The sequence below is a fragment of the Gymnogyps californianus genome, chromosome 2 (assembly GCF_018139145.2).
Source record: "Gymnogyps californianus isolate 813 chromosome 2, ASM1813914v2, whole genome shotgun sequence".
Classification (NCBI taxonomy): domain Eukaryota; kingdom Metazoa; phylum Chordata; class Aves; order Accipitriformes; family Cathartidae; genus Gymnogyps; species Gymnogyps californianus.
Genome location: NC_059472.1, coordinates 40,226 through 66,949, shown reverse-complemented (window position 1 = coordinate 66,949; position 26,724 = coordinate 40,226). Strand labels below are relative to the sequence as shown.

At 60.8% G+C, this 26,724-nt stretch overlaps 1 protein-coding gene across 4 annotated transcripts in view; it reads left to right on the top strand.

Moving 5' to 3' along the window:
• LOC127012622 (maestro heat-like repeat-containing protein family member 1) overlaps nt 1-26,724 on the top strand; it is a 57,537-nt gene that overhangs the window by 14,380 nt on the left and 16,433 nt on the right. The window contains exons 9-33 of one of the 4 annotated variants that reach the window (XM_050890846.1): nt 622-700; nt 2,152-2,265; nt 2,618-2,691; nt 3,410-3,526; nt 4,576-4,686; nt 5,754-5,898; nt 6,038-6,078; nt 6,676-6,817; nt 7,168-7,220; nt 7,942-8,049; nt 8,955-9,074; nt 12,023-12,145; nt 13,258-13,404; nt 13,599-13,625; nt 15,082-15,204; nt 15,751-15,830; nt 16,349-16,484; nt 17,736-17,831; nt 18,380-18,484; nt 18,663-18,798; nt 19,324-19,436; nt 20,838-20,990; nt 22,471-22,625; nt 23,503-23,668; nt 24,446-24,642. In XM_050890846.1, the coding sequence (XP_050746803.1) occupies nt 622-700; nt 2,152-2,265; nt 2,618-2,691; nt 3,410-3,526; nt 4,576-4,686; nt 5,754-5,898; nt 6,038-6,078; nt 6,676-6,817; nt 7,168-7,220; nt 7,942-8,049; nt 8,955-9,074; nt 12,023-12,145; nt 13,258-13,404; nt 13,599-13,625; nt 15,082-15,204; nt 15,751-15,830; nt 16,349-16,484; nt 17,736-17,831; nt 18,380-18,484; nt 18,663-18,798; nt 19,324-19,436; nt 20,838-20,990; nt 22,471-22,625; nt 23,503-23,668; nt 24,446-24,642 (2,861 nt within the window). Of the gene's footprint in view, nt 1-621; nt 701-2,151; nt 2,266-2,617; nt 2,692-3,409; nt 3,530-4,575; nt 4,687-5,753; nt 5,899-6,037; nt 6,079-6,675; nt 6,818-7,167; nt 7,221-7,941; nt 8,050-8,954; nt 9,075-12,022; nt 12,146-13,257; nt 13,405-13,598; nt 13,626-15,081; nt 15,205-15,750; nt 15,831-16,348; nt 16,485-17,735; nt 17,832-18,379; nt 18,485-18,662; nt 18,799-19,323; nt 19,437-20,837; nt 20,991-22,470; nt 22,626-23,502; nt 23,669-24,445; nt 24,643-26,724 lie in introns of all 4 variants that reach the window. The other 3 variants (XM_050890845.1, XM_050890848.1, XM_050890847.1) reach the window with 3 other exon arrangements.

The following is a 26,724-nucleotide window of genomic DNA, read 5'->3' as shown; positions in this document are numbered from 1 at the left end:
TGCATAACGACCGAACGCGGTAACGGTGCCATTTATAGGAGCTGCTTCTCGATGACGGGCTTCACAGGCAAAAGCCGCTCGGGGATGCAGAGGGGCAGCTCTGGGGCTGTGGGATGTGGCTGGCCTCACACAGCAGCTCTGGCTCAGTTGCAGACCGAAGCATCTTTTTTGGCAGACCGGAGTAAGCAGATGCACGTTGTCCTTGCTGCGACGTAAATTGAATCAAGAGCCTGAATTGTTTTAATAGCACCCAGAAGGGTTGACTCATTTTGAAGAGGTTCCAGAGGAGGCCGGCGGTCCCGGCTGGGTGGTGGGGAATGTTTAAACAAGGAAGGTCCCGCAGCTCTTGAGCAGGCACCTCGTTCCCACGTGGTCTCCCTGAGATGACTTAACCTGCTGCGAGCGCAGGCAGAGCTCTGCTCGGCCAGCAGCGGGCAGAAAGCACCGCTCTGGGCATCCGTGTCGTGGGATGCCGTCACCCACCAGCCCAGGGCTTGGTCTGCCCCGAATCTCGGCACCGCACCTGTGCTGAGCGCAGCTCTGCCTCGCCAGGGCTGGGTCTGCAGCCTGCCGGGGCCCGTTCCAGGTAACGTCCCTGACCGCAGCTGTTTCTCCCAACAGATTTGTGCTCCTGCGGATCCGTCTGTTCCCCTGACTCTTAAAAATCACACTGAGGTTCTCCGATGCTTCACCGTGCTGGGTAAGGGGTGACGTGGCGTGGCTGTCCCAAAGCCTGCTGCGCCTGCGGGTCAGACCCCTTGGAGCGGTGTGGGCGTGCTGCACCGTGGCCGGTGTTTTTCCTGGTGTTTCCTGGTCCTCTCCAGGGAGTCGTGCGTGGTGAATGGAGGGGTTTGTTCCCCCCTGGTCTCTGCTGGGCTTGGGGGATATCGCGGACATCTCTTAACTGTGTGGGGAGATGGGAGGGAGGGGAGGGCGGTGGTTTCTGTCCTGGCTCTAGCCCATGGCTTCAGGCTTGCAGAAGGCAGTAGCTTTGCGTGTCCCTAAAGGCTGGCGTCCAGGGAGAGCATCTCTCGCTGGAGCTCTTTGAGGAAGAGCACGGGGCCAACTCCGCTCCCCTGGAGCTCACTGCTGGCTCAGGCCTGATCATCCCCTTCCAGGGGCCTTCCAAAGGCGCCTGGCTCCGTTTCAAAGGTTTCTTCGGAGCCTTTTGAGCTGTACCAGCCCACTGAGACCTCCCCAGGAGCCAGGTTCCGCAGCGTGCCGTGCCTGTGGCCAGGGGCAGTAGATGTAGTTTGACTTTGGGGGTACCCTGCTCATCCGTACTCCTTGTTGCTGTATCTTGTGTACAGCTAACGCAGTTGTTGCTCCAGGTTAGTGCAAACGTTCAGAGCACGGCGGGGTCCCCTATGGTCGGACTGAGCAGGAGATGTGGGCTGACCTACAGCTTATACGTTCCCAGCCTGCGCGTGGAGCTCCGTGGCTGGAGCCCGGCCTCCCCCGATTTTGGCTCGCCTCGCCGAATGGCTGTGGCACAGACAGAAGCGTGGGCACTTGCCAGAAAAAGAGCGGCGGTGTGACAAGCTGCTGCTGAGTCACGGCTGGGCGATGTCCCTTCCTTGCTAGCGTTCGTGAAGGCAGACCTGCAGCCAAGCTGCCTTTGCCTGAGCAATCTTCAGGGCTACCCTGCCTCGGAGCAGCCCAGCCCTCCCCAAACACGCCTCTCGAATGCCCACGAGTGTTGCTCCAATTTCAGCATCCGTAGACTGGTTTTATTTTTAACAATCAAAATGTTTTGACAGACGGGGCAGCACTTGTTGGAAGGTACAATTTAAACTCCTTCAGCTCCCTAGAGAGCGCGGGAAATGTGCTGAAAGCACCGGAGAAAAGCTCGGGTCTGGATGCGAAGAGCGGGATGGGCCGGTTAGCCTGGCTCGCGGGGTGGCATGGCAGCAGGCTGCTTCCCTGGGGAGCTGCCTGGCCAGGAGAGGAGGAGCGGTGCTTTCCGAACCGCACACAGTTTGATGCAGCAGGCAAAGCCCTCCCACGTGGGCCCCCCCCCCATCGCACGTGGGGATACGTGGGGCGGGATGTCTCCGTGTTAGGGGATGCGGTGCCTGCATCCCAAAACTTGAGGCTGTGTGCCGTCCCCGGGGCGACGCGCATCTGTGACGGTTGGTTTGGCTCCCGCAGCCTGCTCGTTCCCTGACCGCGTGCTGGCCTTCCTCCTCCCGAAGCTGGAGAGCAGCAACGAGAGGACTCGTGTGGGGACGCTCCTCATCATGAGGCAGATCATCAACAGTGCCCGTGAGTACCGGGGCGGCTGCCGCCCGGCTGGCCGCGGTTCCTGTCAGGGTCTCGAAGCAGGAAGGTGTGGAGGGGCTCCGGGCAGGCTTTCCCCTTCCTCCAGTGGGTCCCTTTCCACGAGTCCCCTCATTCCCCTGCTGGGACCTGGGATGAGTGGGATGAGGTGGCGAGCCTGTCCTTGGCTGCAGGGCCAGGGGAGAAGGAAACCAGTCTGGTGGCGCGACCAGCTGGGAAGGGGGCGAGGGGCAAAGCCCTCCCTGTCGGGGAAGGGGGATGTTTGGGGTCAGCAGCTCTGTCCTTGGCAGCTCAAGAGCATCACCGAGCTTCAGAGTCTGTCTTTTCTTTTTTTCAGCCTCGCAAATGGAGATTAAAAAGCCCTTTATTCTTTCATCTATGAAACTTCCTCTGCAAGACAGCAACAATAAGGTAAGCTGAGCTTCTGCTCTTCCACGGGGTACTTCAGGGGTGGGGGTTTATTTCTGGGGCCCTGCGTGGCCGTGACCCCTGCCTCTGCCAGCCCGGCTGTCCTCCGCTGCCTCCTCCTGTTGCTCATCTCTCTCCTGGCTGGGATTTTGGCAGTTCTGCCAACATGCCCAGAAGATACCGTCCCAGTAACGGGGGAGCACACGGGGACTGGTTTTCCGTCTGCGCCCCGCGCAAAGAGTGCGTCTGAGTGTCGGCAGCCCTCCCTAGCAAGGGAGCATTGCCGCTGTGAAGCGTGCTCCTGCCTGAAGCGCTGCGTGTGAACAAAACTCACGGCTCTGCCGGGAGCACCGGGCTGCCGGTGGCTCAGCTCACGCCGTCGCACGGTGCATCCCGCCTGCAAAACACAGACTTTGCTTTGCCAGACCTAACCGTGTGCGGTGGGTGGTGTGGCCGTGGGCTCCTGTCCCGTCCCCTCCGGACAACCCCACAGACGTAAGCAGCGGGCAGCTGACCCCGCTGTCCTGTGCGGTGCCCGGCTGCTGCTGGCAGAGCCCAAACCCAGTTGTGCAGGGCTGCGCAGGACCCATAATAACGTTCCAAGGAGGAGGCGGCGAAGGGCAGCTGTGAGGAGGACCCTGCAGCAGGCAGAAACCCCCCTGCTCGCAGCTTCTCCCCTCCACCCCGCACCGACGCTGGTGCCGCTGCTCTGCCCGCGCAGGTGAAGCGGGCTGTGGTGCAGGTGATCAGCGCCATGGCTCACCACGGCTACCTGGAGCAGCCCGGCGGGGAGGCGATGATGGAGTTCCTCGTCCGGCAGTGCGCCCTGCCCTCGGATGCGGTAAGCACGTCCAGGCGGGGCAGAACTCCTAAAGAAAGGTACCCAGGCGGGGCTGGGCGAGCCCCTGTGTGCGTCTCTGGCTCCCCGCAGCACCGATTTAGGCAGAGCCGTGGCGGCGGCTGCCCGGTACCCAGGTCTGCGGATGTGCGGCGCAGCCTGCAGAGCTCTCCCATCCAGCCTCTGGCCACCGCTGTCCTCAGCGGAGCGCTGCAGCTGGCAGAAGCCTGCGGGCTTTGCTTCGCTTCGCCTGCGGCCTCTCAACCCTGAACCCTCCCCAGGCCAGCCCTTGCTCTAGGACCAAAGCATCCGAACCAACTACACCCCCGCAGTTCTGTCCCTGCACAGGGTTCCCACCTCAGACCCTCAGGCTGTCCCCTTTGCCATCCCCGCTGTCCCCTTTGCCATCCCCACCACCCCAGCCCTCGCGCGGCAGCACTGCAGCTTCCTCCCTGTCTTCCCCTCGATGACGTGTTGTCATTCCTGGAGCGAGGAGGAGCGGGGGCAAACCTCAGGAGCGGGAGAGACGCCATTGGGACAGCTGTCCCGGCATCTCCCCGCATCCAAAGGACGCCAGCCAGGACGCGGGGGCTGCACTGGCAGGACCTCCACCTCCTGCCGGCTCCGTGCCCTCCGTGTAGCCAGGCTGGGTCAGGCTGCTGCCCTCTCAGTGGGGGCAGCTCCCTTACGTGGAGGCTTGGCTGCCTCCAGCCCTGCTTGTCCAGCTGGGCTGCAGAGACATGGGCACGACTAAAAGCACCCCTGGGCTCATCCCTTTCCCCCTCAAAGAGGAGCAGGGGCGATGGTTTGGGCTGCAGGAGCTCGGCAGCCCCTCTGAGGTCCATGGATAGGGCTGGAGTGCATGCTGGAGATGGGCCGTGAACCAGGAGGCTTTCGGGTTCTGCCCGTTCCTCCCAGCACGCTGTTTGCCAGGCGTGCCATCCCGACGGCTTGGGAAGCGTGTTTGCTGAGGGAGTCACCCAGAGCTGCTCCTGGCTGCCGGCCCTGCCGCAGCATCCGTGCTGACCTGCGCTTTCCCTCTTTTCCAGCAACCCAAAAAGCAGCCACCGGATGCCGATGACCTCACTAGTGACAGCGTCCAGAGCATCAGCGTCAATACGCTCTTTCTCCTTAGCACGACCGTCGACAGGATGAACAACGTGAGTCTGCGCAGTCATTTCTGCCTCTGGGGTGGTGGGTGCTGGCCCCAGAGCTGCCGTCCGTGCACCGTGTGCCGGGGCTCCCGCACTGCCCTCGGCACAGCCCGCACCACCCGTGCGACGTGCGGGATGGCCCGTCTGCCAGGCAGGACGGCTTGTCGCCGCTCCCAGCCCTTGTAGGAGCTATTGCCAGTATCCCCGTCCCTCTGGGAGCAGGGCAGAGGTTTGGTTCGGGAAGCTGTCCTCGCAAGGACCCGTGCGTACCCTCCCTGCAAGCTTCTCTAAGGCTGGAGCAAGGCAGTGGTGCTGGAAGTCCTCAGGTCAAGACAGACAGGGAGCTGTTGGAGCGGGGCCAGAGGAGGACACGGGAACGCTCCGAGGGCTGGAACCCCTCTGCTGCGGAGAAAGGCCGGGAGAGTTGGGGGTGTCCAGCCTGGAGAAGAGAAGGCTCCGGGGAGACCTTCCTGCCGCCTTTCTGTACTGGACGGGGCTGGGAAGAGAGACGGGGACAGAGTTTTTAGCGGGGCCTGGAGCGATAGGACAAGGGGGAATGGTTTTAACCTGAAAGAGGGGAGATTCAGACTAGATCTGAGGATGAAATTTTTACGCTGAGGGTGGTGAGGCACTGGCACAGGTTGCCCAGAGAGGTGGGAGATGCCCCGTCCCTGGGAACATTCCAGGCCAGGTTGGACGGGGCTCTGAGCAGCCTGCTCCCGTGGGAGATGTCCCTGCCCATGGCAGGGGGGTTGGACTGGATGACCTTCAAAGGTCCCTTCCAACCCAAACCGTTCGGTGATTCTGTGAAAGGGGACACGCTGGGGCTGGAGCTTCGGTGCTGCTGGAGTAGAGCAGAAGCAGCGGAGACGTCTCCCTTCCTGAACAAGAGCACTGGCTAAGGGGACTCGGGGATTTTCCCCATCAGCAAAAGGCCTTTGACCTGGCATCTCCCCCTCCTCTCCCTCTCGGTCCCATGCTCCGGTGCAGGGTCTCCATCCCGCAGCCGGGCTCTTGCCGGCTGCCCTGCGCCAGCAGGCAGGGCGAGTGCCGTGCTCCCCTTCTCCTGGCAGGTTCTGTGGCCGTACCTCCTGGAGTTTGTGACCCCGATACAGTTCACCAACGCCCTGACCCCGCTCTGCAAGAGCCTCATGTATTTGGCCATGAAGAAGCAGGAGGAGGGAGAAAACGCGTCCCTTATCCGTTACGACCTGAACGGTCAGTACCGGCCTCCCCCGGCAGACGCCGGGGTGCACGAGCTTGGGACTTGTCTGCAAGCCAGGCAGTCGCTGCCCTGCTTCGTGGGCGCTTGGTGGGAGGTGCTGTCTTATACTTTTTTTCCCCCTTCTTTTTGTAGCAAATCTTCCTTCGCCCTATGCTCTAACGACGAGACTGCTGGTGAGTGGCCTGGAGGCAGAGCTCTTCCTTCCTCTGCTTACCGGCACGTCCGAAGAAAGCGCCCTCCCTCCCCTGTCCCAGATGGACTAAGAGAAGCCTGCACCCAGCCTGCCCCAGCAAACAGGCAGGGTGAATGCCCCGTTTATGCCCCACTGCTCCAGGCAGAGGTGCCCGTATCCCACCCGTCGTGGGTTGGGTGCACCCGCGTCCCCTTGGCACACGGGAGCGTGTCCGTGTAGGTTGTGAAAGCTCGGGCTCCCTCTTCGACACCCAGAGCTGCGTAAGTGGGATGTGCTGCAGTGCAGATCTGCGGCTGTTCTTACACGGCTTTGAGAAACTCTTCCTCAGCCCTGGGGAGGCTGGGGTTTGCCCCCCTTCGCCCAGGGATGAATCCAGGGTATGGAGAGACATCCTCTCCTGACAACATTTCTCTGTCGACAGCTGGAGCAAAAGGAGGAAGCTGTAGTTTCTTTGAGGTGTAGTGATCCATCGCTTCCCAGTATTGCATTCCTGTGTTTTGTCTCATATTTTCTGACTCACAACCTGGCGATGACTTTCTCTGCCCTAACACCCTTTGTTCCATCCCCAACCTTTCAGGTTGTATCTTCCCAGCCGTACGTAGGAGACTGCCGGGGGACGGCTGCCCTGCGTCTGCTGAACGTATTGCATTACAGCGTCCACCCCGCGCTGGACCAGCTTTGGAGCAAGAAGGTCCCGCTCTTGGTGGAGCACATAGAAGGTAGGAAGGGGCTTCTGCTCGGGAGAAACTCTCTGCTGGAGTCACCTTCTCCAAACCAGACTGCGTGTGCCTGGACACTTGGGGCTGTCCCAGGAATAGGGTGGGGTACTGCCCGCGTGCCTAATGACCCTCGGTACATCGAAGCTCTCTGAAGAAGTGCCGTTTCCTATTTTAATAAGGGCTTTAATCACCCTGATGCCACTAATTCCTACCAGGAGTGCCTTTGTCCCTCAGGCGGTTAGCCCCGCTCTGCCAAGGGCAGGACAGGCAGCATTTGGCGAGCGGTCCGCCCCTGCTGCGGGAGGTACAGTGAGGATGAGAAACGAGTGTAAAAATGTGCTTTCTCCTAGAGAACACGGAGAAGTCCCTGTCCCAGAAGGAGTGGGAAGAGAAGCTGCTGCTGGTAAGGGTCCCTCTGCCGGGGAGGCAACAGGACGGTGGGAGGGCAAGCGGCAACCAGCTCCAGAGCTCCCCTCGGCCGGGCTTGCCAGGGCTCCGCGTGCAGGACAGCAGCACGGGCTGGGTCTGCAGGGGCGCAGGCATTCGCCTTCACCCACCCTGACCGTGGCGGCAGAGGCGGTCGCTCGTCGTCACGCTGCCGGGTCTTGCCGCTTCAGAAGCGGAGATGCAGGTCAGCGCGGAGGGTGACTTGCGGTTCCTGCAGGGAAAGTTAAAAATGAGCTTTCAGGCTTGCTGGTGGGTCAGAGAACAGCAGTCCCAGGAGTGTCTCCCCACTTAACTGGAGAGCCTTAAAATAGGGCATGGAGAAGCAATTAAAACCGGGCAGGGCTCATCCTGCTCCTCCGATGATGGCAGTGTTACTTGGGTGCAGTTTATCTTGGGAGAGACCTGACCCTCAGGAAAAAGGCACGTTTCTGGAGTGGGGGGAATGGCTGTGTGCTGGCAGGATCCACTCCGGGGTGGGCAGCCTGCCTTCCGAAGGGCCAGGCAGCCTCCCGTGGTGATCCGGGGGGTGCTTGGTGCAGACAGGGTCCGGGTAGGTCTGACACAAGCCCCCGTGCTTTATTTATTGCCCTGCTCTCGCCGCTCCCGGCTGAGGCTCCTCGCTTAGCTAGGAGCAGGTTTGTTGGGACGCCTGGGGCTGACGGCTCTTCCTCCCGCAGTTCCTCCAGGAGACGCTGGCGGCCATCGCTGACAACACGTGGATTTGCCATTTTGTCACGGAGATGTGCAGGCAGCTGAACAGCTACAACGGCTTCCCGATGGAGAAGGTGATCGTGTCGGGGAGCGGGGGGATCGACGGGCCGGCAGTGCCCGTCCTGCCGCGGCGTGTTAGCAGGGGCAGGGCCGATCCAGCCCTCGACGCCTTCTGAAAGCATCGTCCTGCCGACAGCTTGGCACTGGGAAAGGGGTGTTAGGAGGGAAGAAAAAATAGCAGGAGGTTAGTGAGGCGGCTAGGCAGGGTTGAAAATGAAATATTGGTCAGTCCACAGCCGAATCGCTGGCTCGAGAGGTCCCGGCCAGGCTGTGTTGCTCTGCCTGTGCCGGTCAGACCTGATGCACGGTCTCTGCAGCTTGCTGTGAGCAGGTCTGTAATTAAGCTGAGCGAGAAGCGAGCTGAACCAGGCAAAGAGAGCTCTGGTGCAGAAGGGAGGGAACCAAATGACCCCGTTTCCGACTGCACCGGTGCAGGGGTGTGCTGCGAGGGCAGAGAACAGGGGAGGTCTCGCTCTGGTGGGTCAGGATGGAAGAGATCTCCCGTGTGCAGGTGGCTGCTGAAGGCCGTGGTGTTTCTGCAGGGGTGTAGGAGCAGTCGGAGCTGAGCCCGGCTTGGCTGGTCACCAGGGGCTGTGGCGGCATCGCTGGAAAAATCTGTCTTCGTGCTCCCTCTGTCGCGGTGACTTTGTTTCTCTCTGGGCAGGAACAAGGGTTTCGTTATACCTGTTCCTGGCTCTGATGAATGCAGTTGGCTCTTCCTTGGCCCGAGTGCTGCTCTGCGATGAGACTTCTGTCCCGGTGCACCCTGGTGCTCTGAGTGTCCCAGCTGCTTACAGCTGGACTCTGTCCTGCGCCTTCAGGGTGCTGCGAGGAGTAATCCGTGCGTGACCAAGCTCAGCCTGCCCGCGAGGGCTCGGCAGGGTTTCACGGGGTGGTGACGTTCCTCTTGCTCTTCCAGAACTTCCTGTATAAATGCATCGGGACGACGCTTGGGGCATGCGCCAGCAAAGACCTCGTGCAAAAGCAGCTCCAGGAGCTCCTGGAAACAGCCAGATACCACGAGGAGGCGGAAAGGGAGGTGAGGAGTTGTGCCGAATGTCCCAAGGGTCATCCTGACGGACTAGGAAAGCAGTCCTACCATGCTGACCTCTCTTTTCTGGTCCCACCATGCCTGGCCTGGGCTTGTACCTCCTGGAGAATGGCTTGTAGGGTAGGTTGCAGCATCTGGGTGAATGAGCCCAGAAAAGTGAAGAGAGCCCACCTGCGGCAACCCGACGGCAAGAGGGCTCTGAAGCTGGGCGAGATGCAGGGGGTGCCTTGGGACTCTGTCTCAAGCAGCGTGTAGCCCCAGACTGGGACAGGTTGCTGTTTGCCAGCCCTGAGCCTGCTGGCAGAGCTGCTTCCTCGGGGAAATCATAGAGTCGACTCATAGAATGGTTCAGGTTGGAAGGGACCTTTGAAGGTCATCCAGTCCAACCCCCCTGCCATGGGCAGGGACATCTCCCACGGGAGCAGGCTGCTCAGAGCCCCGTCCAACCTGGCCTGGAATGTTCCCAGGGACGGGGCATCTCCCACCTCTCTGGGCAACCTGTGCCAGTGCCTCACCACCCTCAGCGTAAAAAAATTCTTCCTCAGATCTAGTCTGAATCTCCCCTCTTTCAGTTTAAAACCATTCCCCCTTGTCCTATCGCTCCAGGCCCTGCTAAAAACTCTGTCCCCGTCTCTCTTCCCAGCCCCCGTCCAGTACTGAAAGGCGGCAGGAAGGTCTCCCCGGAGCCTTCTCTTCTCCAGGCTGGACACCCCCAACTCTCCCAGCCTTTCTCTGCAGCAGAGGGGTTCCAGCCCTCGGAGCGTTCCCGTCTCCCTCCTCTGGCCCCGCTCCAACAGCTCCCTGTCTGTCTTGCGCTGGGGACCCCGGGGCTGGAGGCAGTGCTCCCGGGGGGTCTGAGGAGAGCGGAGCAGAGGGGCAGAATCCGCTCCCTCGCCCTGCTGGCCACGCTGCTGGGTCTGCAGCCCAGGAGACGCTTGGCTTTCTGGGCTGCGAGCGCACCTTGCCGCCTCACATCCCGTTTGTCACCCACCAGTGTCCCCAAGTCCTTCTCGGCAGGGCTGCTCTCCATCCATCCATCCATCCATCCCCCAGCCTGTGCCAGGACTGGGGACTGCCCGGACCCAGGACCTTGCACTTGACCTTGTGGAACTTCATGATCGGACTCACAAATCCTTGGGTGCCAGGAGGGTCTCTGCAGGTTCCGGGGACGGAGGTGCTGTGACAGGCTGGGATGTGTTCGGAGCTGCTGGGGCTCTGTTACTGCCAGGTGCCATCTCGTGGGCAGAGCTGTCGTCGCTGGCCTGTCCCTGGCAGCCTGCCTGGCTCTGCGTGTGTGACAGCCCGGCGAGCCTCTGCCTGCTGCCAGAAGGGGCTTTTTGGCTCCTGCTTCGTCCTTGGGCTGGGGCTCGTGTAGCCCCACAGGTTTGGGGAGTTAAGCCAGAGCCACGGGAAAAAAACCAGGAGTTTTCTTCTGGCTTGGCTGCCTGTTCTGGCTTGCCGTGGGGTCAGATGGGCTCAGCACCTTGCTTTGACAGCCAACTGTTAAATTAGCGTGGCTGAATCACGAAGTGTTCTCATCTTCTGCAGCGTTAACTCGTCTCTCCGGTGTGAGCTCTTGCTCCCTCGGACCCTCCAGGGTTGCTCCGTCCCTGCGGCAGGGAGGGGACCTAGCTCTTCCTACTCCTCTGTGCTGCAGCCCACCGAGCTGGTGTCACCCTGGGGGCTGCGGCAGTGTCTCCCCCTGGTCCCCAGAGCATCTCCAGCTGGTGAGACATTTCTCTGGGCTCCAGCAGCTCTTGGCTGCGCCAGGATGGTCTGGTGACATCTCTGCCTTCCTGTGCTGAGCTCCACCGAGCCTTGCACCCACCACGGCGCCGCAGACCTGCTGCTGCCTTCGCTGGAGCAGCTGGGGATGCTGCTCCACTTTTCCTGGGCGACCTCCAGCTCATGTGCTCAAGTCATAGAATCACAGAATGGTTTGGGTGGGAAGGGACCTTTGAAGGTCATCCAGTCCAACCCCCCTGCCATGGGCAGGGACATCTCCCACAGGAGCAGGCTGCTCAGAGCCCCGTCCAACCTGGCCTGGAATGTTCCCAGGGACGGGGCATCTCCCACCTCTCTGGGCAACCTGTGCCAGTGCCTCACCACCCTCAGCGTAAAAATTTCGTCCTCAGATCTAGTCTGAATCTCCCCTCTTTCAGTTTCAAACCATTCCCCCTTGTCCCATCGCTCCAGGCCCTACTGAAAAATCATCTGCATGTGGATGCTTTGCAGCATTTTCTCCGCCGCCAGCTCAGACCCTCCTTCGCTACCCTGGAGCTGAGGTCGGGGTCGAGCTCTTCCTGCCCGTCCTGGCCGGACTCGTGCTCCGGCTTCACACACTCCCCGGCTTACACTGAAACTTGGCCGAGCCGTGTTGCTCTGCCCGGCTCCATCGCCCCACCACCGAGCGCTCCCCTCGCCTGCAGCTGCCTTTAAGTGCAGTGCAAACACAAGCTTAATGGTGCCTGGCTTTGCTCCAGCTTATGCAACTCCATCAAGGGCTGCTCTTGAATCAACTGTTTATGGAGTTTCAGCCCGGCTTGCTAGACCTCCTGGAGGTGTAGCAGAAAGGCAGGACCTGCTAAGCCTGCTTCGCTCTCGCTTCCAGCCGGAGCGCTCGACCGGGCTCCTGTCTCCCGCCGAGCGGCTGACATCTGCCCGCCGGAGAGCGTGCCGTGTCTGTCCTGCCCCCGTGGCTCCTCTGGAGCTGTGTCCCAGCCTGTCACCCAGGCAAGGACGGTGTTATTGTGCCCTGTATCCCCTGGGGGCAAGTCCCTGCCCTGGGAGAGGGGAACGCTGGCTGCCGGGCCGGCTCCCAGCTGGGCACAGCTCTGGTGCCAGGAATTAAACCAGTAACCAGGCTCTCCTTAAGTGTCAGCTGGGGCTGGTGAATTAATAGCTGTCTGCTAACGTGTTTTCTCTGCTTCCTCCAGGGACTTGCTTCCTGCTTTGGGATATGTGCAATAAATCACCTGGAGGAAACCCTGGCCAAGCTGGAAGATTTTGTTAGGTCTGATGTCTTCAAGAAATCTGTGGGACTGTTCAGTATCTTCAAGGTAAGAGCCGCAGGGCCCCTGCTGCGACACAGCCTGCAGCAAAAGGCTCGGGCAGGCTGCTTCAGATACGGCGTGCGCTGGAGCGGTCCTCGGGAAAGGAGTTAATTTCCTGCCTCGGTGCATTTGGCTTGGGGCTGGGATACCCTCCGCCTCTCCGGAGAGCTGCTCTTGGCATCAGAGGCTGCTTGGCATTAGCTCCCAGCCCTCAGCCGGACGCTCCTGCGGACTCGCGTCCCGGTGAAGCCGCTTGCTTGCTGGGTGGGCTCGAGTAAGCTGGAACTTGGCTTCTGCATCCGTCGGGGGACCCTGGCCTGATGTGGTTTGGCTGTCGCCCACGTTGGTGCTTGACAGCGGTCCCCGAGCGGCTCCTGCAGCCCTGCGCACGCCCCAGGAGATGGAGGTGTCTCGTGCCCCGAGCGCTGGCAGCAAAAGCCTTTCCTCAAACTTTCTGACCCAGGTGGCTGTTTTAACTCCCAGGCTCTAAGACTGGGTGTTTGAGGGACAGGACTGGTGCTGCCTGGGCAGGGAAGAGACCTTGGCCCGTGACAGAAAGGTGCCCAGAGCTCGGGAGCTGGGCGAGGAAGCCCTCGAGCAGCCAGGGAGCCCTCATCCCTGCCCTGCCCCTCGGGCTGTGGTACAAGGGGGGGGGTCGGCCACAAACTGCTCCCTGCGACAGTGCGGGTGAAACCTTTCAGCGGCGCTGGTTAATGGGCAGTGGGTGCTGATTTCTAGCACGGTAGTTAACCAGCAGTTAACCAGGTTAACTTGGCCAGGCTGGGACTCACGTGCTTCCCCGCAGGGCTCTGTCAGGTAACACTCGATGGCAAACTGGGGCTCATGCCTCGGACAGAGACGTGCTGTTAGTGCGGCTTGTGCTCGGACGCCTGACGCTCCGTCAGGGCTCTGGAGGTCGCTGCCACCACCAAAAGGATGGGAAGCGAAGGTCCAAAACCCGCTTTCGGACCCAAAGGTCCGAAACAAGGAGGGACCCTGTCTTCTAGGGGGTACCTTCAGCTGCTCAGGCGGACTGCCTCCTTGTGAGACCTGGGAAGAGCCAGCCTTGGCTTCCCCACCCGTTCCCCCCCCATTAACTTTCTCATCTGCTGTAACAGGACCGTAGTGACAACGAAGTGGAGAAAATAAAGAGCACTCTCATCCTGTGCTATGGATACGTAGCTCTGTATGCGCCCAAGGAGCTGGTGCTGTCCAGGATCGAGGCAGACATCCTGAAGAACATCTTCCAGTACTTTAACACCAAGGTAAGCTGTTGGGACGCCCCGTCCTCCCCGGGGAGGGAGAGCACACCCGGGCGAGCTGGAGCAGCCAGGCTGCTCTGGATGCTCTGCCTGAGGGTCCCGCTGGGACCCGCCGGCAGCCCCTGGGAGAAGGGCATTCACTGCGGCGTCTGCGCGCTCGTGCATTGCTAATGTGTCTTGTTTTTTCACTTGTTCAGGTTCTGGGAATAAAGGTAGAAACCAAGGTACAGTGTGAGGCATTAAATCTGAACTGCTCTCTGCTCTTTCCTGCTGTCTCTGTCTGCCTCTTGCCCTGGGTTCCCCTCGAGAGCAGCCCCATGCTGTGCTCACAGCAGCGCTCCTTTGCCCGTGGGCACCGGGAGAGCTGTGGGAGCTGCTGCTCCTCGCCCCGAGCTCCCCAGCCCGGTCCTCTGTGCTGGAACCGTTGCCTGAAAGTGCCAAAACTCACAGCAGAGGGGAAGGGAAAAATGCCTTTCTGGCAGGACAGGAGCCGTAGGTGAAAGCGTGGCTCGGGTGGGCACCACCGTGGTGAAATGCTGAGCTGACCAAAGGCTGCGTTGGCCTCCCACGGGTGCCTACGGCCGAGCTCGCTGCCCGTGGGCAGACCTGAGCCTGTCGCCTTCCACCCGTTCTGCTGAGGCCGTGCCTTTCCTGCGAGCTCTGCGTGGCTGGAGCTTGCAGAGCTGTCCCCAGGAGGGAGCGAGCCAGTTTGGGTTTGCGCTCGTGGCAAGACGAGCCATGCCTGCCCTGGGAGGCACGAGGGCTGGGTTCCCTCCCCGGAGCCGCTCCAGGCTCAGGGCTCTGGTACGGCACGGTGCTCACCTCCCCTGCCCGCCGAGAGGGCGGTCAGGCAGCCCCTCCGGCTCCCCGGCACGTGCTTCGCTGGGGAAGCTTGGAGACTCCAAGCAACCCACCGCTTGGCTAAAATCCACTGAACTAATTTTCCTCCTTCCCCCTGGAACAATCATTCAATGGGCAGATACTAAAACCCAGATTACTGTCCTGGGGGCAACGAGGGGCTGTATTTTTATATTTCTCTTTTTAAATGCTGAACGAGAAAAATGGCATTTGTCAAGTTGAACTGTCAGTCCAAGGACTCCTCCTCTGGGCTCCACTAATGCGTTTTCCTTCTGGGCTCCCGCTGGCACTAACAGCTTCTGCAGAGCATCTCCGGCCCCCGAGCTGGGAACCTTCTCGCTCAAACCCTCCCCTGGCTCCCGGCCCTCCTGAGGGCTGGGGCGAGGGGAGCGCTTTTAATTGGGGTGCCTCCTCTCGACCCCGTGTCGACTGGCCTAGACCCCGAGCTGTGTAGGAGGAAGAGCTCCTGGCAACTCCCGGCGTTGCCTTCAGCATCTGCGTGCTCAGGGCGCTGCCTCGGCGGGGAGCAGGGAGACCCCGGAGGACTGTCCTCCTGCCATGTGCTGCCAGGGAGCTCCCGGTGTCCAGCTAGTCTGTGACACTGGGGACAGGCTGCCCTTGCGCTCCCCGGTCACCAGAGAGCCTGTAACGTGGGTAAAGAGCAGAGAGCTGAGCCCACACGCTACTAACAGCACAGGGCAAGCTGTTGTGCTCAGCCTGAGCACCAGTTTTCTCGGAGGGACACCAGTGCTGGGTGGGATGACCAGTTATGGTTGTGTCGTAAGCCTGGTCTCCGCTTCTCACCCTGGGTTCTGCTCTCAGGACCTGACCCTGAAGCTGTGCCTCATCCGGAGCATCTGCATGATCAGCCAAGCCATCTACAACGGTGTGAAGTGTGGGGACTTCATCTTCTCCCGCAAAGCTGAGCTTGTGGCCCAGATGGTGGTAAGAGCAAGCCCTGGAGGGTGGCCTGGCTTGGGGCTGGTCTAGAGGACACCGGGGGAGGTTCCCAACCCACGTTGCTCAGGGTTAAGCGTAGGTGTAGCTGCTCCGTCTCTGGAGCTGTGGTCCGGGCGCCTTGTGGGAAGGGCGGGTATGAGCTCGCCCTACTGAGCCCCGTCCCCGCGTGTCTGCCGGGCTCTGCTGGGGCAGGGGGCTGACCTCCATGGACCCCCAGACCTGCAGAGACCCCTCTGCCTGCCCTTCGAGAGAGGGCAGGTCCCAGCAGGGAGCTGAGCGGTGGGAGGACGGCTTGCCGCGAGCCAAAGCAGACTTGCAGTGAGCGATGGTGCTGCGTCTCCGTGGCCGCGTTGCCCAAGGCGTGGAGTAGTTGTGCAGCATTTGGGGTGTCGGGCTAATGCGGTGTGGCTCCTGGCTTGCTGTCTTGGGGAGGCTGGGCTTCGAGGCAGCAATCACCCTAAAGCTTGGCCCATGCCCGGAGCGGGACGGGGCTGGATGTGACCGTAACCATCGCCTTGTTCTGCCTTCCAGGAGTTCATAAAAGCAGAACCGCTGGAGGCGATGCGGACGCCGGTTCGCCAGCGGGCGATGATCACCTGCACTTACCTGGTGTATCCTTCCTCTGCGCCCATTCCTGCGGGAATACCGCTTGCAGGGCAGCGCTCACCGGAGCGCAGAGCCTGACCCCGCTCCCCGGTTTGCCCTGCGGGTCTGACGGCAGAGCCGAGGCGCTCTCCCTCGGTGGGCACGTTAATAGAGCTGTGCTAGACACAGCGAAACTGGACGGTCTGGTTGGCACAGCTGCCAGCCAGCTTTCCCCAGCGCTTTCGGGCTCCGTTCTCGTTGGACTCTGCGGTAAATGTTCTTTGTGCAAACCAGAGCCAAGGGCACCGCACTCTCAGTTACGCAAAGATGACTTCTGAGCTCCAGTTAAAAATACTCAGCACGTCAGAGCTCCTGACACAGATACTGGGAACACTCTGCCTGCTTCCGATTAAAGCCGGTGCCACTTAGGATAGAGTCAAGTCAGCAGGAATGCCTATTAAAGTCCTTGTTCCCTGCTTACCCAGGTGACAGGCGCTCCCGTAGCGCTTGGTGCATCCGTCTTGCTTCCTTAACCTGGGATCAGCATCCTGGAGCCCCACCTCAGTGACCCCGACAGGACAGAGCTGATTGATACCTGCCTCGCTAGCGTGCTTGCCCTTCCACCGCTGGAACCGGTGAAGGAGAGAGATGAGAACGGAGGCGATGCCTTACACAAGGAGGTGCGGTATCCAGCGCCAGCAGGCTGAGGCAGGCAGGGAGTTGCCCGTGCCGCTCGGTTGCCTGCCTGCCTGCAGCTAGCGCTGGCAGCACAAAGCCGATGCGGAGCTAACGTCGGGTCGCTCGCGACCCGGCGAGGCGATACGGCTTTGTTCTGCGGCGCAGGAGCTGCGGTCACGGCTGCTCCGGGACATTGGTTTCGAGGCAGCGCGCAGATGCCTTTTTCACAGTCCCGTGAGCCATCGGGTCCCGTGGCCCCAGCATCTCCCTGACAGCGGATCAGCCGTGGGAAAGGCCTGTTTTCAATTCAGCTGGGCACCTCGGGGGGGAAGCAGGCTGCCCTGCTTCCTCTGCTCACTTATCTCCTGAAAAAGCCTGGCCCTTCTGCGCACTGATAGCAAGTGAGAAAATATGAGCTTATCAGCAAGTCCAAATGCTGCTAATAAGAGCATGAACTCCCTCGAGGGAAAAAATCAAATGATCCTGGAAACCCTGCAGGGTAGAAGGGGCCTTTACATAACTAGCTTTTGAAAGGCTGCAGCTGCTTCTCAGTTGTGGTTGAGTGCTTAATGAATGAAAATAACATGCTGCTAATGAAGTTGTTGCAGCTGCTGGGTGGCTGCAGAGCAGCCCCGTGCGCCGCCGTATCGCCCGCCGCCGCTGCTGCTCCTTCAAGGTGAGCTGCAGAGCAGGAGCCTGGGGCTCTGGCTGTCCCCGGCTAGTGTTTGCAGGCACCTGGCCTAGAGTTTTAAGTTAATAATCTTTTTCTCCTTCCCTTCCATCCTATGAAGCTTTGTAGTTTTTATTTTTTGGAGTTTATGCCAAAATAAGTCCTGGAAGGAAACTGTAAGCATCTTCAAAGGGCTCATTCAGACTGGGCTCACTGGGATTTATCCCCAAGCGGGAGAAGGACCAAATTCCCTTCTGGGAAGTCTGCACTGAAGCGTCTGTGCTAGCACGCTCGGCTCTGGCTAGCTGCTGGCACTCGGCACAGATCACGGCCACCACTATGCCGACTCCTGCCATGTGCCCAGCGCTACCAGTGAAGGTGGATTTTGCAAACTGGGTTTCAGTCCCTGCTGCATTTTCTGACTAGGCTGGAGGTGGCTGTATCTTGGCACCCAACACCTGGGAGAGTCCTACAAGCTGAGAATCGGTGCAGAGAGCGAGCTTTTCCTCCTTGCATGCCTGGGCAGGCTCTCTGGGATGAGGTGCAGTGCTTGCATAGCCTGTGATCCATCTTTCCTCCTCAGATGCTGTATGGTGACACCACCAGTGCCCTTAAAGACCTGCTGAAGAGTCTCCTGCAGAGGAACTTGACCCCCCATGGGCTGCAGGACATGTTTGCGGTAGGTGCAGCCCGGCATCGGTGGGTTCTTCAGGGAGAAGCAGGGAAGCCGAGGTGCCTGCCTGCCGACCAGAGGTCACGAGGCAGAGACAGCTTTGGACCCAGAGCAGGAGTTAGGGAGGCTGGTCCTCACCTCTTCATGTGATGCGAGGTCCGGTGGGACCCTAGTCCCCCTCCTGCGGAGGCTGGGCACGCGGCATGGCTGCTCTGGTGTGGTGCTTACGCTGCCTGGCTGGGGCAAGGTCTCTAGGGGAGGAAGCATGTGATTGCCCCTTCGGGCATGCCTGCTGGTGCCCAGGAAGGGTGGGCAGCACGTGGCTGAGGAGGAGGTCTCTGGTAGTGGGGGGGGGACACACACAGGCACAGCCTCACCAGGAGGCAGAGACCCGGTGTTGTCGTGAAGATGAGCCAGGGGAAGCTGGTGGGGTCAGGGCCGTAGTTCCCACAGCCCACGCATGCGCCGTGGGTCGCTGGGCTGAAGGAAGCCTTGGCTGCGCCCGGCAAAGCAGCCGAGCTTCTGCTCTCCTTTCTGATGCTTTTCCCCCGTAGCATTTAGGCCCCTGGATCAAGTCGAACAAGGAACACGAGCGGCAGCGAGCAGTGGAGGTCAGCGCCGCCTTGCTGGACTTCTACCTGAGCAAGCTGAACGTCAGCGTAAGTAAACCCAGTGCTCGAGCGTCTTTCTTGCTGCTGCTGTCAGCCTTGCTGGGGCTCGTGCGTACGTCCCTCCCCGTGGGGGTGCGAAGGTGGCCTTCGCCGGCAGTAGGCAAACGCTGGACTCGTGGCCCCGTGCTCTCCTTGCTAGTGTCGCCTGCGTTTGTCGTCCCTGCAGACCGTCATCCCCTTCTACAACCTCGGCGTCCTGATCGCGCTCTTCTCCCCGCGCTGCTCGGACTCCCTGGCCAGCGTTCGCCAGCACGCCGTCGACTGCGTCTACTGCCTGCTCTACATCCAGCTGTGCTACGAAGGTGGGCGTGCGGGCCGTGGAGGGTGGTTTTGCCGCTCGGGCGGTCGGTGCCAGCAGCAGGAGCCCTCCTCTCCGCAGCCGGGCAGGGGGCTGCACCTCCCATCCCTCCATGTACGCGATCCCGAAGGAGCAGGGATCCCTGCAGAAGCAGGGCTGGTGGAGAACATCACGGAAGCATTTGGGTTTCAAAGGCTCTCTCCAGCGCTCGAGTGCGGACGAGGAGGTTTCTGAGCCTGCCGTTCTCCCTCTCTCCAGGAGAGGTCAATCCTCCACTTCAGATGGCCTGAGCAGAGGCGTTGAGAAAAGCGAAGCCCCTGCAGCGCCAGGAGAGGACTTTGTCTCAGTCCTGCTCTCCAGAGCAGTGTGGCTCCTTGCAGGGCAAGCTCTTCTGGCCTTTGGCAGCAGCTTCGGTTTCTTGGCTCCTTCCTGAAAGCTGGGCCAGGTCGCGAGTAAAACCCAGCTCTCTGCAGCACGTGGGTGTAAAATATGAGGAATGCTGTTCACTGAATGCTCCCTCTGAATCCAGGTTTCGCGCGGGATCACAGAGATGAGATGGTGGAGGGGCTGAAAGCTCTCAAGAAAGGCCTGGAGGAGCCCGACTTCACCGTTCTCTTCCATACCTGCAACAACATTGCCATGGTAAGGTGGAGGGCAAATCCAGCACTGGTCTTTGCAGAGTGGTGGAGTTGTGGAGCGGGAGCTGCAGAGGACTTGATGCCTCGTCTGTTCTGGCCGGCCCCGCGGTCTGGATGCTGCTGGGGAGCCCCAGTCTTGCACCAGGAAACAAGCCACTGCCGTCTTCTCCTCTCCTCCAGCTGGAGAGTTCCCCTGGCCTGGCTCAGAGCATCTCACCCCCATGGGGAAGCTACTGGTCCCCTCTTTGGGCAGGAGGGCCCCAACGGGGACATCTGTGCAGGCACTCTGGGAGTGCAGAGGACACTGGCAGGGACTTGTGCCTGGCTGCGCTGTGGCTCAGTGGTTCAGGGGTCTGACGGGCAGCCTGAACTCTTCAGCCATCAACGCTCCCAGTGCTGGGGTCGAAAACTTACTTTGCTGTAGGAAATGCAAATAGTTTCTGTCCATGTCACCTAAAAGCTAAGGTGGAGGTGGTCTAGCTCAGCCCTACGGGCCCTGCATGGGGCCCCAGCATGCTCCAGGGTGGAGACTTTGGTACGTCGTGCTCCTCAATGGAAGCTGCTGGCCGAAGGAAGCCCTTGAGGTCCTGTCGCTGGCTGCGCTCTCCTGTGGAGCGTGGGGTGGTTGGCTCAGGAGCTGCAGCCGCTGGGCTCCTGCCTGCCTCCCGGTACGGCAGCGGTGTTGGTAAAGCTGTTCAGTGCAAATACCTGACACCCAAAAGGGTTCAGGGTTCTCAAACCGCAGCGATTCGAATGACATGGACAGCATCTGGGGCCTGGTGGTGAGGGACGGGATGAGGGGTGACCACTCTGCTCTTGTGAGAGCTGCACGCGTGAACTCCTCCTTGATGGCCATTTTCTCTGCTGAGAGCTCTGCAAGCATTGCTCCAGAAGGACTTGTAGCTGGAGAGAAGCTGGTAGTGTCTTTTTGTCCTGGAAAAGCTGCCGTTCCTCAAATGTTGTCACTCCAGTGGACGTTCCCCCTACTAACTTCTCTGCTGAGCAGCTTATTCCACCCTCGGGTCTGGAGAGCGTGATGAGACCTGGGGGAGCATCCTCCCAGCGGTTGGGTGGTGGCCAGAGCAGAGCTCATGGCTTGGTTGTGCTGTCCCGACCCATCCCAAGAGAGCCCCAGGTTGTCTGGCCACCAGCATGGGGCAGGCGGCCTCTTGCCTCCTTCGGGGCTGCCGCCTGGCTCTTGCTCCCCTCCGTTACCACCGATTTGGGCTCTTGGCTGATGCTCCTGCCGGGCACCGAGCCGAGGAACGGCCCGTCCTTGCTACCTGCAGCTGGGGAAAGCTGCGCAGGGGGCCCTTTGTCCGGGCTCTGCCGCTGTCATCGAAGGGACTGCTCTCTTTCAGAGTGACAAAAACACGTTGCTTAACTCCGCTTGCCCTCCCGCTAGGTGATCGGGAAGCGCGTCCCTCCGGACCAGCTGATGAGCCTCCTGCTCGCCATGTTCGAGGGGCTGGCGGACCCCGATAAGAACTGTTCCCGAGCAGCCACCGTCATGATCAACTCCCTGCTCAAGGAGCGCGGAGGCGTCTTGCAGGAGAAGGTGAGCTGCTGCTCCTTGGCCTCGGCACTGCCTCCGTGGCCCAAACGCGGCCCTGGAGAGGCAGCTCCAGCCGGGTCGCGCTGCCTCCCTTTCTTCCCACGTGCGTAGCCTGATGACTTCCCGCTTGCAGCTCCAGCAGCTGGTTTGCTGGGGGTGATGGGCTTCTCTGGTACAGGCAGGGATGCTCCAGTAAGGGGCAAGCCCTTGGCCACAGCGTGATGATGCCCAGCACGGGGAGGGCTCCAGCCCCGATGGAAGAAGGGAGGCATTGAACCCCTGTCTGTATCGGCTGTTGCCGTTGCGTTTCTGGCCAGAGGAACACTTGCCCCAAAGCTTTCGGGGGCTGTCGCTCCTCACCTTCCTCGTTTCCCGTGGGCACGTGCGCTCGCGCTCTCCTCCTCCTCCTCCATCGTCGCGGAGGGGGAAGGCTGCTGTGGGGTAGGAGGCGGCGGCTGCTGGCGAGGCCGGCTCCGGTCTGGCTCTCGCTCGGGTTGAGGAGTTCAGAGAAGCTCACTTTACCAGAAGGGCTCAGGCTCCCCGTGAAACCTTTGCAAGCTCTGGGGGAGCCCAGGGTTCCTGGCTGGGAAGCCAGTCTGAATGCTTGCAGGGCTTAGAGGTGCTGGACACAGAAGGCTTTTTTGTCTAATCCACTACCTTTAGGGCTAAGCTCCCCCTTTCTCTTGCAGTAATTGGAAACACCAGGTCTCTAGCTACTCCTTGGGCTTTCTTTTGCGCTAGAGCTTCTGCTAAAGTCCTGCTCGCTACCTATTAGCCTCTATCCTACGTGGGATTGCTCCAGCTTCCATGACTCACCTTTTGGTCAGATCCAGTCCAGCCCAGATCCTGAAATCTGAACTGATGCTAAGCCCCGGAGTCCGTGGGGCAGACCTGAGCGCAGCTGGGGACGGAGCGCTCGGCTGCTCTGCACTTAATCTCGGGAATTTGCTGCCAGGCCTGGTCTGCACATGAACTTCCTATTTGTCTTAACGTACGTTTTACAGCTTGTAGCGAGTGCCGAGGTGTCTCCCTGCGTTCAGCTTGAGTTCTTCTTAGGAACTCGCTTGCTGAGCTCCTCTCGCATCACCCGTGTCCAGGCTGGGGCTTAGCACGAGTGCCTTGCCAGGAAGCTGTGGCTCGGGGGTGGAGGGTGTCCTTGCTGGGTCCTCTTTCCCCTGGGAATACCCTGCAGCCTCTTCCGTCTCCTGGGTGGCAGGGTGGGGAAGGATCCTTGACTTCCAGAGAGGTCTGTGGTTCTGCATGCACCCGGCGAGCAGGGAGACATCCCTCAACCGGGAAGGTAAACTGCCCTGCCTGATGGTCTGCCCACCCATGTTGTCTCCTGAAGTCCCGTTACCTGCCTGGGCTGCGATCGAGGGGAAGGGACACGCGTGGCCTGGCCGCAGGGAGCATCTGACGGTGACCCCGAGTGCTCGGCATGTCCTGGCCCTCAGCTGGATGCCGCTCTCTCTTCTTCCCTCAGGTGCCCGACATCATGAGCATCATCCACAGCAAGCTGGAGGAGGTGGACGAGGAGCACATCCGGAAGGCGGCCCAGCAGACGGTTTACATCCTGGCCTCCCAGCACAAGAGCGTGGTGGTGTCCAGCCTGCTGGGCAGCTCGCTGCCCTTTGACAGGTCCTGCCCTGCTCTGCCACGGTGGCCCGGCGCCTGCATGTGCTCTCGCGGTGCCTGGGCTTCGGAGCGGCTTTCGCCTAAGCTGCAGATAATCTTTTGGCTCCTTACCCCAGTAATCAGACCCTGCTGGAATTTCCTTTGCACGCTCAAGGATCAGCACGGCCGCTTGCTGCCGGCGCTGCCTTTCGGGGGGCTTGCCGGGCTTAGAGGCGCCGGCAGCGCGAACTAGCAAAGCTGGCCCCAGAGAGCCGAGCGTGGCTGGGGTGCTCGGTGCTGCTTTACTGAGCAGGCCACCTACCCCAAAGCTGCTGGCCGCGTCGGTGCCAGCCCTGGGCTGAGCCTTGAGCAGTTGTTATCCACCTCCTTGTACCGTTACTGCTGCTCCGTTCCTACCACGGCGGGCAGGCTTGTGAACTGCACGGGGCAAGGCAGGAGCTCGCTGGCTGCTGGTATCGGGGGAGCCGTGGGGTTTTTTTGGGTTGCAGGGTGGCTCTGGGAGTTGCCCGAGAGCAGGCGCTGGGTGAGGATCGCACGCTATCGCAGGAGGCTGCCGTCGAGCCTTCCCCTGCACGCAGCTCCCGTGAGCCACCCAGGACGGCTCTCCCGCCGGGGCTCGCCGTCGTTGCAGGTTCCTGCTCTCTGTGCCGGCTTTGCCGGCAGCGAGGCGGTAGCTGCCGTGGCAGCGGAGCTGCTGAGCAAGGTGGCTCCTGTCCGGCGGTGACGCGCTCCTCGCTCGTGTTTCTGTGCGGCAGGTGACGTGACCCGGGTGTTCCCTGGGTCAGGGAGGGGACCGACGCTTGCCGCTCCTCAAACGAGGGCGTGAGTTAACGACGGCAGCCGGTGCCAAAGCGGCGCTCCCCTCCCTCCTCTCCTCTAGCCACACGTGCACCATGTGGAGGTCCCTGGCCACCGAGCCCACCCTCACCTCGCAGATCCTGGAGCAGCTCCTGGAGAAGGTGAACAGGGACGTCCCGTACAAGGAGAGCAAGTGCTTCCTGCTGGGCAGCGGATCCGAACGCATCGCGACCCCTCTGCCCCTGGCCGTAAGTGTCCCGCTGCCGGTCCTGCCCCGTTCCCAGCCCCGCGGAGGATGCTGTTCCCCACGCCAATACCTGGAATGCTTTTTTCATTTCCTTGGCCTCGGGGGTTTGTGCCAGGCGTGGGCTCTGGAAATAACGCATTGCTGTGTAATGCCTATTAGAGCTAATCCACCGGCTCGTAAAAAGCCTCTCAGGTGTCCGTCCTCAAGGGAGACCACTTTGCATTTTATCCCTTCAGAAAAAATAAACCCAGCTTGGCAGCTTTCTAAGGAGTAAAGCAGCTGTGAAAATTTCCTCCTCCTCTGAAGGACCAAATGCAGATGGTACAGAATCAGCCGCACTGAAAGCAAACCCTCCTCCCCTCCCCGCTCTGTCTTTAACACCCCTCTATATTGTGCCGGGTAATTACGGCTTTTTAAATTGGCCGGAATAGGGCTCTGCGAAGAGCTCTGTGTGTGCGTTGTCTTCCTGCCCATAAAACCTGAGCTCTTGGATCTGCTCTCCTTCCCCAGGTACAGACTTCAAACCTCCCCCAGCTGGAAACACCCAGCTTTCCCGAGGAGCAGGGCTTTTAATAGCAGCTGTAGCTCCGTCGGAGCTGCGTGTGGGATACGGAGAGGTTACGCTGGGGGTAGATGCCGATGCTTTGTTAGACTCGGCGTTGCAGGAAGGAGCAAAAACCCTCTCGCTGCCTCGCTGGGTTATTTACTAATAGATATCGGCGTGGTGTGGGAGATCCCCTCCTAATCCTCTTCTCCCGCGCGCTCGCTCTCTCTCCAGGCCACATGTGCTTTGTATGAGATCATGTCTGCTCCGGAGTCTGGGGCAGCAGTGCTGGGACTCTACCCGCCGTTGTTTGTGACTCTCCTGCTGCGCGTCAGCTGCACCGTGGGTGTTCAGCTACCGAAGAACCTGCAGAGCAGGGAGAGGAGGAGCAGCAGCCACGGCCCGGCCCCCCGGAGCCTCCATCCCTGCAGGTACAGCGGAGCCGGGGCGGCCGGTGCGGAGGGAACGCGCCTATCTGCCATGTGGAACTCATTTTTGTTTGTACAAACACAATAGCGTGTGCTGCGTCTGTAATCGGAGGGCTGGGTAATAACACCCGGGCCATAACGCCTTAGGTATGACGGCCTGACCTCTGGTGCGGTTTGGGCTCTGGGGTTGGGGTTTTGGGTTTGTGGTTTGTTTTTTTTTTTTGGTGTGTTTTCTTCTGCAGAACACAATCTCTAAATTGGGAAGCATTAAATCAGCCGCCTTTGCAGCCGCAGTGAAAGATGTGCTTTTCAGAGCTCGGGCAGCCACCGTGCCAGAGCCCTGTCGGGTTGGGTTACTGCCGCAGCCTCCCAAAAAAGCCCCGCTGGCTCTCGGGAGCGGGTCTCGGCGGGGCCCCCCGGGGCTCGCTGGGCACGCCGGAGGCGGATGAGCGTTTCTTGGGGAGGGCGGACGGCTCCGCTTCTGTGGAGGACGAGGAGGGGAAGCTGGAAAGAGCAAACTTTTTGGCTTCGTCGCGTCGATGGCTGCAGCGTGTCTCAGTCACGCCGAATTGCTGCCCGTTGAGCAAACGGAGCCGGGCCACCATGCCGTCTTCCCCTGTGGAGAGGTGGCGGTGCCGAGCCATCGCATCTGGCTTGTCCTCCTTCGGTGCTTTCAGCCCGTGGTGTCCCTCATTGCTGAGGAGGAGTCCTGGGGAGCCGAGGGGGAGGGCTCGGGTCCCCAACACCCGCTCTCCAGCCACTGTGCCCCCCCCACCACCCCGGCCAGGTTGCGGCGAACACCTTCAAATAGCCGCATCGAGTGGCGATGTGCCGGGCGGGCAGTGGGGGGGATACGCTGCCCACCTGGGATGCCAGCAGCCTCTGCGCTGCCCAGCCAGGCAGGGCGCAATCAGCAGCTTTTTCAAAGGTGGGTTCAGGTCCTGGCCTCTCCCGGGGGCTGGCTCTTCTGGATTTTAAGAGAGTGGTGTTGTAAAAATGATTTCTCTGTTGTGAGAGGCCCTGAAACCCCAAAGGGCCAATTGCTGAACCCAGGTGAGAGTCACCGCAGCCGCTAAATAATCCTCTGCTCGAGCCAAACAGCCCGGTTCAAACACCAAAGGGTGTTTGCTGGCGCGGAGCAGCACCTGTGTTGGCCCTGGGCATCTCTCATCTTTAGAAGGTGAGGATGCTGAAGGCGCCTCTGCAAGCGAGGCTTTCCCCTGGCTGCGGAGGACGGGGAGACCGCTGCACCCCTCTGCCAGGTCTGGGTGTGCAGGGTCCACGTCCTGCACAGGGTCCATGTCCTGCGCAGGCCATCGTTCCGTGTCGCTCTGAGCCCGCGAGCGCAGCGCCGGCCGACTCGCTGAGCATCGTCAGCTCCTGGACGTTTCCAGTAGAGCCGTTGTGCTGGGAGAGGTGGGACGCCGTGAAGGCAGAGCCCGCGTTAGGCGAGCTGCAGGGCTCTCCCACCCCTGGGCTTCACCGAGTCCCCTCCTGGGAGCGTGAGGCCGTAACCCACGGTGTGGTGGGGCTGCCGGACCGGTGAACGCGTCCTGTTGATGTATGCAGGTCTTCAGCGTCTTGCGGGCATCGCGCTGGATTGGTGCGAAGTGCTGGTTCTCCAGCCGTTGCCTGTGCCCTGCGTGGCTCCATCCAGTGCTCCTGCGGGAGCCTGCCTGTGCTGAGCAGCGCTAAGGACTTGCTCTTCTCTCTTGCACCTCTGAGCTACCTTGGCGATGCCTTGGTCTGTAGGCAAAAGGACCAGGGCTTGTCTCTTCAGCCTCCGTAGGTGGTGCGGCCGTGAATAAGATGCAAACAGCCCTGCTCCTGCACGCAGCAACTCTGTCTGCCTGGGGACCCTCGTGGAGCTGCTCCGGGGCTGGGCTGGGTGCCGACGCGCATCGGCCGTCCCGGCCATCCGCGCTGCCTGCACTGCGTTTAGTGTCTGAAACAGCACTGGTGCCCCGCGGCCTTCAGCCCTGCTTCTGGCGGCTTGCCTGCCGCGGCACAGCCCTGGCCTTGTGACGGCGGCTGCCCTCATCCTGCAGCATGATGAGCGGTACCCGCGTTTGCTTTAAAGCGCTT